Source organism: Falco biarmicus, chromosome 3 (genome assembly GCF_023638135.1).
Source record: "Falco biarmicus isolate bFalBia1 chromosome 3, bFalBia1.pri, whole genome shotgun sequence".
Classification (NCBI taxonomy): Eukaryota; Metazoa; Chordata; class Aves; order Falconiformes; family Falconidae; genus Falco; species Falco biarmicus.
In genome coordinates, this window is record NC_079290.1 from 10,974,653 (window position 1) to 10,993,444 (window position 18,792).

Sequence of the window (18,792 nt, forward strand, 5' to 3'; positions counted from 1 at the left end):
AAAAGAACAAAGTGTATCAGCACTAGGAATTTTAACAGGAATAGGATTAAATTTAATTGCCTCATTTTAAAAGATCACTTTATCAAATCCACTGCCTTACTCCCAGTTAAAACCCAGTCAGCATGCCTCTGGCTCTTTAAAATAGCAAGAGAGCATTTTTTTTTTTACATGTTTAAGACAGGCAAAAGTCATTTCTACTTTGCCTGGGATAAGACATACATGAGATGTACTGTTCATTCACTTCTTCCAGCCTCACCTGTGAATGCCTGTGCCTGTTGAAGTAGGAGTTTATAGCAGCATAATTCCAGGATCACAAGGTGGATGGTTCTTTCTTTGCCTCTACTTCACTATAAATAGGAAACACGCCCCGATGTAACGCTTCCTCAAGTGTAAGAATCTCCTTTGCCTAGTTCCCAAGGGGTAAAAGTGAAGATTTAATCAGTCTTTACGCTTTTATATTTTTTAAATTATTTAACTTTTATTACTGTTGCACCATTTATACAATTACATATAATTTCAATGCATCCATTGTACATTTTGTTTTTTCATTTGTTTTCCAATGAGTGTGTGTTGGTGTCTGTGACACAGAATGGAAGAGAAACTGGAACTGCAATGAACGCAGACTTTTTCATTTCCACTGACCAATAAACAGAACTACAGGTGCACCCAACCACGGACATGCATTAACTCGTCATGAGAAATCTAGGTAGGCTAAGTAGGATGAGAATGCTTTTTACTCCCAAAAAATATTTGGAGAGGAAGAATTGGAGGATTGGCATTGAGAAATATGTGGACAGCTAAGTGGGTTTTGTCTGAAAGTTGGCATTCATCCACTGCATAAAAAAAATATCAAAATAAGAAAGGCTGTAAATAAAAAAACCACAGAAAATACTGCTTTCATAAAGATCTGATTGCCTTGGCACAAACCTAGTGGGCAGAATCAAACGCATCACTCCCAAACCCCATTACAGAACAAAAAGAAGATTTTGATACATTGGTGGAGTGCATTTACAGCAGTTCAGATACAAAAGATGTGCTGTACTTTCAGACATCCATTTATTTTACTTTTTTTTTTTTTAAATCCAGGACTTGTGTCAAGTTGGCAGAAAGTATATTAGATATTTCCCCACAAAAATACTATTTGGATTCTCCCCCCTCCCTCCCTCCCAACTTGATGGGACATCCTTTTCATTTTTTCTTTTTTATTTTTTTCTCCTTTTCTTTCTGGGCAATACATATTTGTTATTTCAGATCTGAAACGAGTTAGTATAGCTGAAAAAATAAAAAAAAGACACAGGTTGTTTTAAGTGGTTGTTTCAACAGGCTGTCCAATTTAATCTTGCACTGCTATGGTTTGATCCGAGTTAGTCGCTGGAACTTCAGAAGGTTTCACTTCCTCTGGTGGGGCTGCAGGGTCCGAGGCCTTAGCAGTGGAACTAGGTGCTGCTGTTGCCGCGGGCTCCTTGGAAGAAGGCGCAGCCTCGCTGCTGCTAGGTTTTGAGTCTGAAGCTGGGGCCACTTCACTTTTAGTTTCTTGGGCTGCAGGCGTTGCGGGAGCCTCAGTCTTTTTGGCTTCCCCTTCCTCTTTGCTCTTGTCATCTGCTTTACTGGGAGCTGTGGCTTCTGAAGGCTGGGAAGCTTTCGCATCGTTGCTAGGCTCAGAAGTTTTGGGGGCTTCGCTACTGGCAGCAGGAGCTGAGGCTGCAGTCGGCTCCTCTTGCTTGGGTGCCTGTTCATTGTTCTTCTGTGGCTCTACTTTCCCATCAACAACAGACTCTGACTTCTCTGGTTCTGCTTTCTGGGTTTCTTCCTGGGTCACTGTTTTCTCCTTCTCTCCTTCTTTTTCTTCCGTCTTATTGGCAGCGACCTGAGTATCCTTTTCGCCCTTCTCCTCCTTGTTGTTCTCCTTCACTTCTGTGGTCTCTGTGGTTTGCTGGGCATCCTCAGCCTCCTTTGGAGTCTCCTCTTCCTCAGTTGCTGCTCCTTCAGCCTTCTTGTCTTTGTCTTTAGCTTTTTCATCATTGACACTGTACCCCTTCTTCTTCTTGCTCAATTTGCCTCCCATGTTGGAGCTCTGTAACAGAAAAAAGAAGGAGGCGGTTACCCAATGCCCAGCATTTACCACTGAGAGAATCAAAATCACATCAGCTGAGGCGCAAGAGAAAAATTAATGCTGGCTCCTGAAAAGGAGACTACATCAGGTTTGGTCAGACACTACCAGCTGAACACAGTGATGATGCTGAGTACCACTGCTGCTGAGCTTACGTTCTGGTCAGCCCTGCAGCATTTCAGCCAGCAAACCCCCTTCTGCCACATTCCCCTACGAACAGTCCTTCTCCAAACCCCTCTAACCCTCCTTACTTTGCAGGGAGGGGAGGGAGAAACAAGGTGATGGAGGACTAACCTCCTGTGTCCTGAGAGAGGGATGTAAAGGGTGGAAGTAGAAAAAAGCTGTATTTATATTCAGATTGGGCACAAACTGAATCCACCCCTGCTTAACACGAAGTCCACTATCACTCTAGCAAAGTCTATGAACAAGCTTTTCATTAAGGTTTGGAAAAACCAAAGCAAGCCTAGACACAGTGAGAAGGCTGATGCAGAAGACCACATCTACTGATCCTGCTGTCACCACCTGTTACCCACATGGCCAGCTCCCACTGTAGGTACAGCCCGTGCGCAGGGCTGATGGTACCCCGAGGCCAGGGGCATGTGCCTCCCTCAACCGGAGGGGTGCGGGTACCAAACTCCAGCAATCCCAGAAGCAGGAGCAGCTCCAGAGTGGGGACATCCCCACACACAAAGCCCCACTCAGCCCCTTCCCACCCCGCAGCTCCCACAGGGATCACCCGCCAGGAGCCCCTCATTCCTGCACAGAGCAGCGCCTCACCGTCCCCCACAGCGGGATGGGAAACAGAGCTTGAAACACAGCAAGCCTATGACCATTCCTTAAGGCAACAGAAGCAAAGACAGGCACTCCTAACAACAAGCTTACATGTGGCACGAGGCATAACGCAATAAAAAATGGGGGGGGGGGGGGGGGGGGGGGCAGAGGGGTGCATGTTTTGTAGCCTCTGCTCACAATGTTCAAGCATTACAAGCGATCAAGTACACCTTTTGTGTGGGAGTCTTAACTAAGAATATACAAAATATTTCACAGTACTGCAAAGCAAACTTTGTCTATTAAAACAGTAGGAGACACTTACAGATACATTGGATCATTAATGAACCTCTATGACTGGCTAAAAAATTACACTTCTGGTATTACAACAAACATATCATTCATAATCAGTTAAAGGTTAAGGAAAAAAACAACTTCCTAGTTTTGTACTATTTGAAAATACAAGAAGGTGATTGTTTTTCACAGTACTATCAAACAAATGTTTAATTTAAGACCTTCTTCAGGAGAGATGAATCATTCCAATTTTCTGTTTTGCAAAGTTAGATAGACTTACAGGCCCTCTATTTTTCACACACTTGCCAAAGCTGTGAATAAAAACCAGTAAAAATTCATAGGAGGGCTGAATATTAAATAATTTTAAGTACCACTAAGAACTAGCTGCCTCTCAGCAGAATTTCTGGTAACACAGACAGAAGGCGCAGGCCCAGCCCAAGAGCAGGCTTTCCACAAGTTCGGCAAAAATGAGATATTACGGTCAGCAGAGACCTTTCCGATCTCAGCTTTCAGAGAGAATAACAATTTGCAAATACTGTTGAAGGGTTAGCACACAGCACTGCAAAATGGTAATGTTACTGAAACACTACTTTGCTGTCTGAATTTTTATGGGGAACAGCAATAAAAGGATTAACTTCCACAGAGCCACAGCTGAGCAATCTAATCTCTACCTTTATGGCAGAGACACCAGCTTTTTAGGTATTTAGGGGAGGCTGTGGACATTAGTTTGTTATCTGACAAATTTACAGGCTTTTTGATACTCCATAAATATTGTGCCAGCTTATCGTTTATGTACAGTTAACACCAAACACTTTGAAAGGGCTTTTGCAAGTCAGCAGGTTCAGATTTATAGTGAAATAATGTGTGTATCCCAATTTGCAATCCCTAATTAAGCCTGCATTTGTTTCCCAGCAAAGCCCAGGTGCCGACAGCCTAGTTTCATTTGCTATGTCTTCTGTATTTTTCCAGATTTTTCTATTTCATGGGTAGTGGTAACTCACCACAGTTCATATTTTCTTCCACAAAAAGCTTTTAACCTCAGATTCAGCTGGCCACAGAATGAGTATGCCAAAGGACCTTTAATTAGCAGAGAAGCATGCATATGAAAAATGTGCTCCCAAACTATGAAAAGAAACATGCACTGTCTTTGCTCAGAGGTATACTGTGAAATCGCTGTGTCTTAATTTGCATCACAGCCAGCTGGCTCAAGATACTGGAGCAGAAGATGGGGAAGAGGTTCAGAGACTATCATCACGCTCTATTAGTAAATATTTACTATTACAAATGGACTGCCACCTTCCAGCATAGTTTCATCTACTTTATAACAGAATTGCTCTTTGTGAGACCAAATCTCACATCTCCTTATCTGAAAGCCACCTAGATCATCATCATAACAGCTATGCCAGGCTATCATGCGAAAGCACAGCAATCATCAGGGTCATCGCACAGCACTGCAGGTAGCAACCTTAGGATGTTCCTTTCCCCCCACCTCTGAATTACAAATACTCCTCGCCTCCCCACCCTCCTGATAACATATCTGGGCTCCCCTGTCACATTCTCCAGGAACAGCCCCTACGTGCTCCACTGCCTCAGACAGATGCTGATCTAGTAGTCCCTGTCTCAACTGTGCAGCAGACACAAAGCAGACCTTTAAGAGTATTTTGAAATTACAGCCAGCTATACCTGGAAGAAAAGCAGCATGTTGATCAAGTCACTTAAACACCTCTGTGACTATGCTGGATATTGTTGCAGAGATAACCCTGCCTGGTGCCACAGGAAAGTGAATCGCAGTGAAATGTCTCAGGAGTGAAACAGACAGCAAAGCGCGTGAAGGCCCTGAGGTATCTATTCATACGGTGCTAAATCCACTCTGTATTACTACCCACATAGTAACACTTGCAAGAGTACAGACCTTTTTGCTCCCTGCCACCAAAGGGCTAAAGCCTAACAAAAAGGAGACACCCTGTCCGTCTCAGTGAGACTGATGGCCCTGGCTCTGTTGCTCAGCCTCTCCCACCTTCCCTGCCTCTCTCATAACCCCCATAACCACTGCATCTACCTCGTGTGAATGACAGACCCAGGAAAAAAAAAATTGCCTACAACTGTTTACCACACAGGCTAAAACCCAGTATGGCTTCAGTTATTTGCACTACTACTGACAGTAGTAGTTTTGAACTAGCTCTAGCAGCTACCAGCTGACTGCAAAGCACTTTGTAGCAAGCATATCCAAAACAGAGATCCTTCAAATTTACGGTGCTGAGCATCATTTCTGCAAAATGGCACAGCACTTGATGGCTGTGCCTCTTCACTACCGGACAGAAAAGGGTCTAGAGGCAGACAGTCTAGAAGCAGATTTTATACAAGAAGTTGCAAAATATCAGTTATTTTCACAGAACTTTGATGAACCAGCCAGTGCATCAGAAAAGCAAGGTTAAATGTAATGCTCCGAAGTTATGATAGACTTCATCTACTTCTCAGCATGCTCAGTGTCCTTTGACAATTGCTCTTGTCATGGAAGAAGAAACAGACTCAGAGACCACTGTGGAGAATACTACAACAGGAGCAATGATTTCTGCAGTTTCTAAGAGCTGCTGTTCCTTGTGCTCATCCTAAAGTTTCCATTCTCCTGCAGAAAGCACAAAGAGAACTGGAGAGCTTGAACAGGTATCCTTTTTTATTGTATAAAAGAAATAATCTGACAATATTTGTACTGCAAAATATCACATCTACAGGTCAGCTAGAGCACATTAAGCATTTTGAAAACTGAATATTCATGATAATCAGAATTTATTGGGATAACAGTGTCAAAAAAAGATTTAATGTCCATAAGACCATAATACAGCAGGAAAAAGAACTCACAGAACATTTCAGATTTTACACCTGAAGACTGAGTTGACTTGATGGCGATGAGTCCCTGCAACACGGGCAGCATATACTTTTGTACAGTTTGGGAAAAGTACTATTGCAAAGATTTATATTTCAAATTGTGCTTCTATATTGAAAAAGATCCTAGAATTAGACTCTTACTATTTCTCTCTTTTGTCAGTAAAGATTTGTCTGCCCCATTAGATTTCTTATGTGCTTATAAATTTCTAGGTGTTTCATTTAGCATACGCTTTCACACCCCATGAAAGGGTCTGACTGTTACAAGAATGGACTTGCTATCACCCTCATTCTCAGCACAGAGAACAGCGCATCAGGAAAGGACAAAACCACAGGTATCACCTGGATATTACAACAGCCTGACTGCCAAAGCTAAACTTCCAAAGCTCCTGTTCAACTTCATGCAAAGTGTGGGGGGAGCCTGCTCCGCCTCCAGAAAAACGAGTTCAGGAAGACAATAGGCATCTTCTGAAATTCCACTGCCTTCAGTGCAAGGTAGGCACGTGTGGTGGGTCAGGCCAGAGTAGCCTTTGCACAAGCCTGTTCCCACGCAGGAGTTATCTCACATCGCCTGCAGACAAGTGCTGTAAAATGCACATCTCTCCCAGGGCAGGGTTTCAACACTCCCAATCAAAGGAAATACCAATCCCAGAAACCACCCCACTCTCCAGCTGCTCAAAATAAATAAAAAGATCTTGAAGAAGCCATTACATCTCTGAACGTCATTGATTCACCCTGCACGTCCTTTTAAAAACAAAAAACAAGAACAAAACCAAGTTAATAAGGGACATATATAGGAACTTAAGGAAACAAGGAATTTTCAGCCATGATTTTCAAAAGATTTTCTGAAACTTTTATGAAAGAAAAAAAAAAAGAACTTACTACTTCTCAAAATATGCAATTTCACACTTCCCATTATGCACACACACACACTCAGAGACCTCCTATCTCACCAGCCCAGGTCAATCAGTTTACCATGTTAATGTTAGAAGGTGTCTGTAGCATACCCCTAGGTAGAATTAAGACTTGCTAGTCTTGTCTTGTAGCAACAAAATCACGTTTTTCTGTTCTTTCTCAATTATCCTTGCACATCTTCCTTTTCTTCTGATGTTACTTGTAATTAACAGAACAGAAATGGCTAGGTCTCACTCATGTTCAAGCCTCTTCACACTTCAGTAGTAGTGACCTCCCCTCTCCCCTCCCCTCCCCTCCCCTCCCCTCCCCTCCCCTCCCCTCCCCTCTCCTCTCCTCTCCCCTCCCTTCCCTTCCCCTTTCCCTTTCCCTTTCCCTTTCCCTTTCCCTTTCCCTCTCCTTTTCCCCTTCCCTCTCCCTTTCCCTCTCCCTCTCCCTTTCCCTTTCCCTCTCCCTTTCCCTTTCCCTTTCCCTTTCCCTCTCCCTCTCCCTTTCCCTTTCCCTCTCCCTTTCCCTTTCCCTTTCCCTTTCCCTTTCCCTTTCCCTTTCCCTTTCCCTTTCCCTTTCCCTTTCCCCTTCCCTCTCCCTTTCCCTTTCCCCTACCCCTTCCCTCTCCCTCTCACTTTCCCTTTCTTTTTTTCCCTTTCCCTTTCTTCTTTGCCCTTTCCCTTTCGTCTTTGCCCTTTCTCCTTCCCTCTTTCCTGCCCTACCCTATCCTCCTGTTCCGTGTTCCCTATGTTTCAGAGCAGCGATGGGAACCAGCTCTCCCACAGCCGGGCGGGCTGCGGTGCTGGTGGGCGAGAGGCAGCAGGAGGCACACACCTGACACATCTCTCTTCGGCAGAGATGGCAGGGGGTGGCACACAGCTGTGCCTTGAGGGGTCGAGCACCTCCTGCAACGCCACGTGTGGGCTCTGAGCAGCACACCACCTTCACACGGTAGTTACATCCAGGAGTAACAAAATTGCTAGTTCATTAGATGCTCACAACAACACACAATCTGTGGTCTCCCCATGCCCTTGGTTGTTCAAGCCGAGTCCTCAACACTGAACAATTTAGCCCGTTTATTGCTATGAGACACACGATAATAAACTGGGAACATCTCAGCTTGGCATTTGTGCTGTTTTCTTCATGGAATACAAGTAGTTTTTTCTCTTTCCCTCAGCATGTGGACAGCCCTGTAACTACTGTTCATCCTCTTCTTCCCCAAAGCCTCATGAATCTCAGGATTTAATGAAGGAGTGTAGAGTGAAAGAACAGTGAATGCTTCAAACACAGAAATTGGGCTCACTTGATTTTCTAACCTTGGTCTTTAAAAGAAGCCAATTCCAGTTTTGGTACTGTCTCGTTTTCTTTTAATATGCAGCCAATAAAGGGATTCTAAGAAATAATATTACCAAGTAAGCGTTAACTCTCAGACAAATTTCAGATCTATTTTCCTTTGGTAAGAAGTAGAATACTTTTGATGAAAATTTCTTTGAAAGAAAAAGAAAAAAGGAACTTAAATTTTTATATTACTTTAAAATTCCTAGGGACATGTACACCACACAAAAATGGGAATGATTATGTTCTTTTTTTAATAGGGTAAAATGATATTTGGCATTTTTGTCATCATTTCATTACTATATCTAAATTATGATCATTGATGATAGACTCCAATTATGAGAGTTACAATAACCTAAGCACACTGCAGGCTGATATAAAATTCTACCTGGCTATTTAAGAGCTTGTACATGAGTAAGTACTCGAGAAGCAAAACTACTAATAATACAGGAAGTTATCAGAAAAGTTAATAATCACATGACAATTATTTTGAGAGGAAATTAAAAAATTGTACCTGAGCTATTACTATGATTCATGTGAAATACTTGAGCTCTGAGGTAAGTATTAATTAATTTTCCAAGAACAGCACAGGAATGAAGACCAGCAGTTTCATTACAGGCAAAGGTTTTGCCAAAATTATCCATTCAATTACCATTAACCTGAAACCACAGGTACTTCACATGTGTAATTCATCTTCGTACCCTGTGTGGCAAAAAGCTAGCTAGCCAGGCAGAATCCTTGCATAAATGTAATCCATTTTTTTATCAAAGAGTGATGAAGATTTTGCAGGTTGCATTGAAAGGAACTGTGAGACTTTGGACTTGCAGCCGCCTGACTTGGAGAACTGTACAGCTAAAGAACCGTGAGACACGTAGTGACTGAAGGTCCACTACCCAGTCTGACTGTGGTCAGACACCAGCACTACTGTAGCTGTAGTGAGAGCTTTAGGAGAGTCTGCAGAAACAAATACATCAAGATATTGCCTCATGCAGTCTGTGTGTGTGTGTCACCTTATATTAAAGACACTTCAGTGAAGCACTGACCTGTGTGCTGCTGCAGAGCTGCTCTGTAGGAGCATGCTCCCAACTGTATTACACCTCACTTCTTTAAGCCAATACGCCTTAGCTTCTCCAGCTACAAAGCCATCTTGCAGAAAACATGAGCAGAACATGGACCAGTTCTTGCCTTCCCGAGTCAATGAACAGCATGGCAGAAATGCTCTGCTCTGGGCATCTCCCCACTCAGCCTGGGTAAGGCTGCGCTTTGTAGGCAGATACATCTTTTATTAGATGAGCTCATATGGATAGAAATAACATCACCCCTGTTCTCCTTAGATGATTTTCTATAGCTGATCCATTTTCGTGTTAGCTTTATTTGATACTTCCTTATTGCTGGTTGCAAATCAGAATCATACTGTTTTGCCACAATTATTTTTTTCCCCCAGTGATCCAACACAACACTACATTGCCCAGCTGCATTAGATAAAACTGCCAGTGCCTCCAGTTTCATCCAAGGCAGCTCCTGCAAGGCTGTTTTGCACTGTTTGTAGCAGAAACACAAGCCATATTAAAAACTGAACAACACAGAAGAAGCATAACATAGATTATTCTTACAGTGCAGTGTATGTGTTTCTCAGCTTGTGTTCAGTTCATCCAGCGCTCTGATTGCTTAAATGAAAAATGTTGCCATCAATTTCTGTTCGCCTCATCTGCCCCGTTCGGTCTCCCTGGTTGAGACCCAGTTCATGTTCAAAGCATTCCTCCTATATTCAGACTAACTGCATATGTTCTTTTTGTTGAATAATAAAAGCAGCTTGCAGACTTGCTCATGCAGGTACACACATGCAGCCAAAAGTCAGCCTGCCCCAAACTGAGATCTTAATCACGCTATTGTTAGGCACATGGTTGGAAGGGGAAACTCTGCTGTAAACACCTGCTTTGCAGAGACTGAGATTAATTTTAGAAGAATGCCTCTTGTAGAAACAGTTTGAAGGCTACAAAATAACCTGAAAGTCTCAGCCAAAAATATAAGCATGTACCTCCTCCTTTATTCTTTCTTAAGTTGCCACATCACTTTGGGGTTTGTGCATGACTCCCAGGGAAGCAGTTTAATAAATATTTTACACTAGCCAAAAGCTTTCTAATCTGTATCCTAGAATTAACTTCCTAAATAGGGAATTACGTAAATTTCAGAGGTGGTTACTACCCACATCTTTCAGACTGTTCAGGTCCCAGGAACATGCACAGCCAAGGGAGAGTCGAGATTCCACACATATTATTCCAAACACGGCCAGCCACTTTTTGCCTCCCTCAAATTCTTAAGACACCACCACCATCTCTAATTACAAAAACATGAAAGGTGATAAAAGCCTAGATAATGGGACAATTTCCTTCTAATTCGCATTTTGCTTGACTTTCGTCCCTCCAGCGCTATCTCTGTCATGGATCTCAATACCACGAACATTCTTGGCTTGCAGACCCCTGAGCTGTTTTATGTGCCTCCAAAAAAGACACTCCAAAAATGTAACAGTCAGATGCTAGAAAGCGATGAAAAACATTAGCCTCCTCCATGCTGCAGTCCTAGTGAAGAGCAGATGTGGGAAGACCTCATTCCTGTACACTGGAAAGTGAATTTTTTCAAGCTTAACACCTGCGGCTTGCATTTCGCTAGCCTCTTCCTGAACAAAAACCGTAACAGTATGAGGCACGTGAAAAGATTTCAAATTCTTTTTTTCTATTCGGAAAAAAAATATTACTGTACAATCCTCATTTACATTTTTTCTTCAGGAGCAAAGGTTCTCGGTTACTGTTTGCATAAACAGAAAATTCACCTGCCATTTCCTTAACAATGACATGGAGAGCCACATTCACTTTTTGAAACAGGTCTTAGGGTATTTAACTAGGGAACTGTCACTGGGGACAATTATTTATGGAGATCTACGTTTACATTATATCTGTTCAACATTCCACACTTAAAAAAAAAAAAAAAAGTATTACTTTAACACCCATTTAACAGGTCAAACGAGTTTTAACCAAAGTTGAGACTGTCCTTTGAATATAAATTAGAGTATGCTGTAAGAAATGGATACATTAACTTTGAGATCTTGGAACTACCAGTTTTACTTTGAAAATGGGTTCTCCACGTGACTGCTAAATTCTTCAACATTTTCTTCCCCATCTCTAGGCTGCTTATGGTGCTGCTCACTGGAAAAAGCACTGGGCATATACCCCAGCTGTAAGAAATGTCCTGTAGCTAGGAACACGACTTTTAACAGACAGCTCAGACCTATGATAGATCATGGCAATCCTTAAGACTATGTATTTTCTTTCTTCTGTTTGCATGACGTCCTCACTACAGGCAATGAAACCACATTTATAATTATGAACCAAATCCAATTCTAAATTTTGGGTTTCTTTTTTAAATGCAAGCCACATGCACTGTAACACACCATTTCTGACTGCAACACATGACTCCGCAATTATACCACAGAAAGGAAGAAAACAGGGAAGCCTTCCACATAACGCAGCACTTTCCAGTGCAGTGTGTGTTGTGGTGTTCACGAGAACATTGCAGGAGCTTCCTTCCAAAATATATAGTATCTAGTTTGCTCAGCAAAACAAAAGATAAGCAATTTAAGTATTTGTTGTTGATTCCTTTATTCCATTACCTATCTAAGTAACGGATCTAATTAACACATTGTCTATCTGCATTTATCAGTTTCAGCTCTATAGGAAGGTGCAGCAATAGCTTTTCCCTGTTTTTTCTCAAAACAAAATGACTGCACATCCCCTTGATGTTCCAGGAGGTACCGCAACTTCAGGTTTTGGACATTAGAAAGGGTTGATTGATTTTAAAAGAATAACCACAGTCCTCTTCTCACAAATGTCCATCACAGAACATGCAGCTTCTTCAGTTACTGGCGATGTGCCCACCTTCCCAGCAACCTCAGCCCTGAACACAGCAACAGCATTCCTCAGAAATGAAGGTATATGCAACAGTCACGGGATTAAACCAATTTCATCCTCCAGTTTATTAACTGCTAATGACAGTCAAATTAGTAATTTGAATATTATTCTGAAAATACCTACAAGTTTAACATTGCATTAGAAAGTTGAGTACGCTTACATCTTCAGGACAGTATTACACATCATGCCTCTGGTGGAATTTAAGCTCCTGCAAGCAACCAACACAAAACCTACTTACCACCTCAGCAGCACGTACAGGGTATTTTAGGCTGATTTCCTGAAGAGCTGTTGCATTTCTCCTTGAAATAACAACTTTTGACTTTTAGTCTTGTGTAGGAAGTTTCACTTCAAATGAAAAATTCTGTACTGAAGTCAACGTATACAAGCCCAGTCATGTTTTGGATAACGTCAAAACTACCTGTAATTAAACCTGCAAGACTTTGGGCTGAATTACAAGTATTTTTCATTTTGTTAAGAAAAAAACTCCTTCATGACCACAGTATCAGTGTCAGCACCTTATCAGCTCTCAGCTTCTCACAGCTCTGTCGCAATAATGTCTTGCAGTAAAGACACGCTCAGAAGAAATGACAGAAATGCAAGCCTGAAAGATCAACATCCTGATAAAGGTTTTACATTCATGTTCCCTGACGCTCATTTGTGCCATATACATTTTCCACCAGGCCGTAGCTTGGTCTATTACATCAAATTTGTCACTTTGGTCATTCCTGCTTCTCACACTAGCACAATACGTGGGGTTTGAAAACAGCATACATTTAACACAAAAGAAAATCTCATGTTCCAGACTTTCTTTTTTGATCTTATTTAGAATGCATGTTTATACTGGATTTTGACTTTTTTTTTTCCTTCCTCCCTCCATTTTTTAAACAAAGCATTACATTCACACTGCTAGGCCTACCAGCCTACCAGTCTCACTTTAGTCACTGCGGGAGGATTATCGAACGAGAACACAACAATCACTGGCAAGCAAAGAGCATTAAGCAGCTGATTTCTATTTGTATCTTTGTGGAGATACCTATCTCCATCTTTTTAACCACTACTCGTTTACACTCCTTTAATGGCTGTTCAAGATACCAAGACATCTTAGGCACTATTTCATTAAGACCGGCAGTATTCTCCAAAACTTGAGAAATGACAGCTATATTTCTTGACCCAGAAGAACCATAGGTATGCATCAATGACTGCTGTCACATGGAGCCTACTGCACTCCTTCGGTGCCGTATTTCGGTAATCAGCTAACACAGGTTCAGAATGTGTCATAGATGGTTGACAGGGAAGAGGCAGAGTTTGCTTTCTGGTGTCAGTGGTGCAAGGTCACAGAGGGGGCTGCAGAATAAAACCAGTCTCTATTGCAGAGTTTTGTCTTGTGTGCCAACACGATAATGGTTTACTTTGAAAAAGCTTTCCACTTTGAAAATGTAAAGTGGTTCTAATAATCCCAAAGTAAGAGCTATGCCAGGCAATAAGCCATACCATGCCATGTGTTAAGCTGTTGGATGTGTCACCATGGATTCAGGACTCCCAGATCTAGAGGGATTGCCCAAGTTTCTTTCTGACATCTTCACTGACTGTACTTTCTCTTTTCTACTTTCTCTTTTCTTTTACTTGGTTTTGGTTCAGGTTATATTGTGTTGGCTGACCAGGTCTGCCAGAGGGAAGGTTACCTAAGACTGGAGGCCAAGTCCATTTGGCAAGACATAAAGTGAGCAACTAGTGCCATCCACGAAATGCACTAAAAGATTTATATTCAAACTAAGAAAGGCAGAAATCTGATTTAATAATTACTCAGCCAGAACCATTCGAAGCCAGCAGCTACCCAAAAAGGAAAACAAACAATGCAGCAGGAATGAAATGAAAACTAGAAAACAAGAAAGGTGATCAGGTGCCTATCTCCATTCAATAAAATAACTTGTTTTTCTTTTCCGTTTAAGTATCAGTAGGAAATCTGTCCATCTTAGAGCTATCAAATTTAAACTCACTAAATAAAAGCAAAAGAAAAATAACTTTACAGGGATAGCTGTGGAGTTGGATGTAGTCTCTCTCCCTCCACCTCACCTAAGCACTGACTTCCATTTTGTGTCAATGAATGCAATTAATACCTAGTATGACCAAAATTAAATTTCTGCAGTTCAGAATGCATATCAATTGCCTTAGCTTATATGACTTTCAATGTAGAGTAGCCCTATACTAAGGCTATATGTATGCCCACGTGCAGTTCTGGTCAGCTCAGACCGCTCAGAAAAGAGATTACTTTCCAAGGCCCACATGCTGTATAGAAAGCTATTTATATAGAACTCTTACAGTCACTCCTTCAGTTTAAAGAGCTTTCAGCCCATTTATTCTAACCAAAGAAGGCAGGCAGACATCAATATAAAGTATAATTGATTAATCCTATTTCAGGATTAAAATGAGAGAAGTCTACCAAAGCAATGAAGACTTGAGAAATATGGGAAATGGGCTCTCATTTCTCAAGACAGAGCCAGAAATAAAAAGAAAAATATCACTAGCAAGGTTCTGTTAGCTCTTTCAGCACTAATGCCTGTCAGCAGTACCCCATATTTCAAACCAGCACTGGGGTCCCATTTTGCTGTCCCCCATATTAGCACATAGAATTAAAGAATCATTCAGGTTGGAAAAGACCTTTAAGATCATCCAGTCACACGTGGAATCTATCCATGCCACAGTACATTCACATTCTAGAAGAGGAGGGTATAAATGCATTTTAATGCTGTTAACAGAGCACGGCTACCAAGACTCCTGACAATAACTGGCTTTTCCAGAGGGTTTGTTTTGTAATCAGTTCTCCTGGCCAGTGAGGTAGCAATGGTCAGACCCAGCAGCACGTCCGTCTGGGGGTTTTCCCCCTGCCTGCACTAGCAGGTTAGCCGGTGGGGCAGGTCGCCTGCATTCCCCCACGGCATCTCACCAGGGAATGAGAAGCAAGTACGTGCCTCAGCCCCCCTGCCTCGGCTCTGGCTCCCGGGGACTGGCAGTTCATTTGCCTGGGGGGTGGGGAGAGGGAGCTGCACGTCATGAACTTTAAGATGTTGGCTGTCACGAGCCAAGAGACATTCAGCCCTGCAGAAATCATGTACACAGTTCTGCTCACTGCAGTTTTCTGGGTAATCCCCCCCACATGCACAGGTTGACCACCAAACTCACAAGTGCCAAGCAAGGGGCCAGGTCTAAACATGCCAGTGTAAAGCCTCATACCCATACGTGGAAATACCACTTTCAAAGGTCTCAGGCTATTTCAGAAAATGCTAAGGGAGGCAGTACCAAGAAATAAGTCTCAAGAAACACATAACTACTTTAAGAGTATTCGCAACCCCAGATCTTCATTTAAGTCTCTCACCTACCACAGTCTCTTACTTTCCTGTACTACTACTATTTTTAATCACAGGTAACTGGGTAAGCAATACCACAGTTAAGTTTATTCTCTGGTTTACACATAAAACAGAATAAAAAACTTTTTTCCATAATTGGCCGGTTTCACTGCCCCCTTTCATTTCAGCAATTCTTCACTATAAAAGGGCAAGTCTTCTATTTAAGCATTTATTATCTTTTTGCAAAGGAATGATTAAAAAAAAAGTTTCTTATCAAAGTCTATTATGTGTGAATATATGGGGCTAAAAAGACTGGTCCTTTCATGCTGTTGCCAGTGACTGCAAACTTCCGTCATGTCACACACTTCTCCTGACAGAATCGAACACAAGCCACTTCATTCAAACACAGAAGGAATTATTCCCTTTATTCAGGACAACCTAGACAAATAATGCAAAACTACCATCACACTTACATTTTGTCATACCCTGCCATTCACACTTAGCTTCATGTGTGAAGCCTGTCCCAGCTCTGCATCTTCCTGCAAATCTAAAGAACCAGCCTCATATCCCTAAAACCACAACATGCCCATCTGGAGCAGGAGTCACCTTTTCAAGGGGAAATTGCCATCTCAGAGCAGTGAGACAATACCCCTTGGTTTAAGCTTTTGGGAGCTGTCAATAGTACAAAGCATATCGTGGTAAAAATGACAGATGAGATATTCCCTTCCCAAGCCCGAAGGCAGACACATACTGCTGCAATAACACTGTTAACAAAGTGCAAAATGATGAGACTCTCTCTCTCCCTGTTTCCAGGGGTCCACAGCAGTCTGGGGTCTGAGGAGACAAGGGCCCCAAACCTGCTCAGTCTCTTCCAGTCACTGTTGTGTGGAAGGCCACCTCACCTGCAGCCCAACTCCACCGTCTGCAAAATGGGACAGTATCATTTCGCATCCTCGCCAAAGCTCAGCCTGATGCCAACAGGTGCTATAAAGGAGATACTTCTCCTCGTTTCAAAAAGCAAACCTATTCGTATGACTTCTTACCCCAAATCTGTTACAGAAGGCTGTTTTTCTGCATATTGGCACTGTACTGAATTGTATCAGACATACCGGAATAGCCTAACGAGCAAGTCACTCATCTAGATTGTACGGTACTGTGCTAATATTGTAATATGGACCCATAAAGCATCTCTGAACATTTTCAGGTATTGCTGAAAGCTCCTTCTGGAACCAAGCTCCTTTGCTTTTATGCCTCTAGGCTGAGAACATCTGTACATGGACATTTTGATTTATAGTTCCAAATATGCACATTTCACTCAGTTTTGGTTCACTTGAGAAGGATTTTTTCTCAAGCTAAGAAAGCTCAGGTGTATCCAGCTGGATAAAGATGAAGCTACTGCTTGGCAGCCATTTAGTGCTTTATTAAAGACAGATGTAAGAATACAAAGCGATTTTGCTTAAATAGAACTTTTAAATGCTTAAAAAACTACGATAAACCCCTTTTAACCTGCTTTCATTAGGTTTTCAGGTGTTGGACTGAAATGTCATCGTCAGTGCTATGTTTAATCTATGTTTATTAATTAGATGCAAGTCTTTGTTAAAACAGCATCCATTTTAGGAGTAATTATACAAATGTGAACAGATCCAAGAGAAAGCTCTAAATGGGTTCACTACCTTTCCAAGACCTTTTTAAAGTTCACACAAGTCTGAAAATTCTGAGTTATATTTGTCACGTCCTGCAGAAGCTGCCTTTCCTACCTGTGGATCTGAGCTGCAGCAACTCCATTATCACAGTCACAGAAAGTAATGAAAATTAGAAGTGTCTTCCTTTAATGTGTGACTAAATATCAACTAGATGTAGCAGCACGGCACTACTGGAGATGATGCTCAACAGAGCAGAAACAAAAGGATCATCTGCAAGGAAGAGCAGGAATTAGGCATTTGAGGGGTGACAAGTTTCAGTAAATTCCCCTCTGTAGCAGCATTTTCACACTGTCTACTCAAACTAGTCTGTATTCTGGAGTTTCAGAAGCCTTGATAAGTAAATTAAGACCAGCAGAGCAAACCTGGCTAGGTAAATAATATCAGGGGAATGAAGAACAGCTGTGTAGGTCTCAGTACTGGCACCGAGGGGCAAGTGGCTACGAAGTTGTAGACTGCACTGCGGGCTCGAAGTCACAGGCTAAATTTGTGAACTTCTACCTTTGTACCCATTTACTCTGATGTTATTTTTTTTTTAATATTTTGATGTAATTGTTTTTTTCATTATAAGTAGACAAAGGGCATACACACGTTGCTGCACAGACTTCTGCTTCCACGCAGGTTACATCGTGGCAATTATGTAAACATGAGGCTTTTGAAAAAATCTCGTGTCAGTATCTGTTGAGCAGGTTCACCACCTATTTTGTAGTCACTGGTTGGAAACTAAATTTATCTTAAAAGCAAAAAAAGTTTTTGGATTAATTTCAAAAATAAGCACAAGTTCCATGTCAAAAGTTCAAATAACTGTCAAAGAGGAAAAAAAAAAGAATATTTTAAGCTCATAGAAAACTGCTTTCATTATCATATCTGTCAGAGACCAGTCAGGAAAAATGTTATGTGTGCAAAATGATCTTAAAGTTCCTAGCCTGAGAAAGAAGTGAGGCTAAATTAACTAAATAATATGGGATCATAACCATATGACACTCAGTTTCAAATTAATTCAGTTTCTATGAACTCCTGTATTTTATCATAACTTTAGAGTACTTGGAATATTTTTTAAAGCATCAGCTCTAGTATTTATTACAAAAATAATCTAAGATTTCATTCCTAATCCTCATTTTAGCATGAAAAGTCCTGAAAGAGTCCTAAATCCAGAAGGCATTTTTTGTCTCATGGTTTCTTCCAACATCATTAATTTTAAATGCTTAAGGCTGGGAACACTGCGCACTTGCAAAGAGAGAAAGGTATCTGAAACATTCATTTAAAAAATGAATATCAATTTATTTCAGTCATTCATACCTGTTAGCCTGGTATTCAGTTAAATTAAAAAACCACAAGAGTCCTTTAATTTTTTTTTTAAATTTGTGGGAGTGTTTCTCCTTAGCATGTTTTATTCTGACAAGTTAACCTTACATATTCAGAAATCAAGACATCTAGCACCATGTGAAATAAATCTGATACAGGAGTGTACAATAAGGCCACAAGGAGGACAG

At 41.5% G+C, this 18,792-nt stretch overlaps 1 protein-coding gene and 1 long non-coding RNA gene across 5 annotated transcripts in view; one reads left to right on the forward strand and one right to left on the reverse strand.

Moving 5' to 3' along the window:
* Window positions 1-451: 451 nt before the first annotated feature.
* Window positions 452-18,792, reverse strand: part of BASP1 (brain abundant membrane attached signal protein 1) — a 52,377-nt gene continuing 34,036 nt past the window's right edge. For 2 of the 4 annotated variants that reach the window (XM_056330169.1, XM_056330166.1), the window contains exon 2: window positions 452-2,074. In XM_056330169.1, the coding sequence (XP_056186144.1) occupies window positions 1,334-2,065 (732 nt within the window). In that variant the 5' untranslated portion in view covers window positions 2,066-2,074 and the 3' untranslated portion in view covers window positions 452-1,333. Of the gene's footprint in view, window positions 2,075-7,062; window positions 7,086-7,113; window positions 7,122-18,792 lie in introns of those variants that run through there. The other 2 variants (XM_056330168.1, XM_056330167.1) reach the window with 2 other exon arrangements.
* Window positions 5,502-6,932, forward strand: LOC130145429 (uncharacterized). Its single transcript, XR_008820550.1, has 2 exons — window positions 5,502-5,836; window positions 6,269-6,932. It is a non-coding gene; the product is annotated as an uncharacterized LOC130145429 (long non-coding RNA).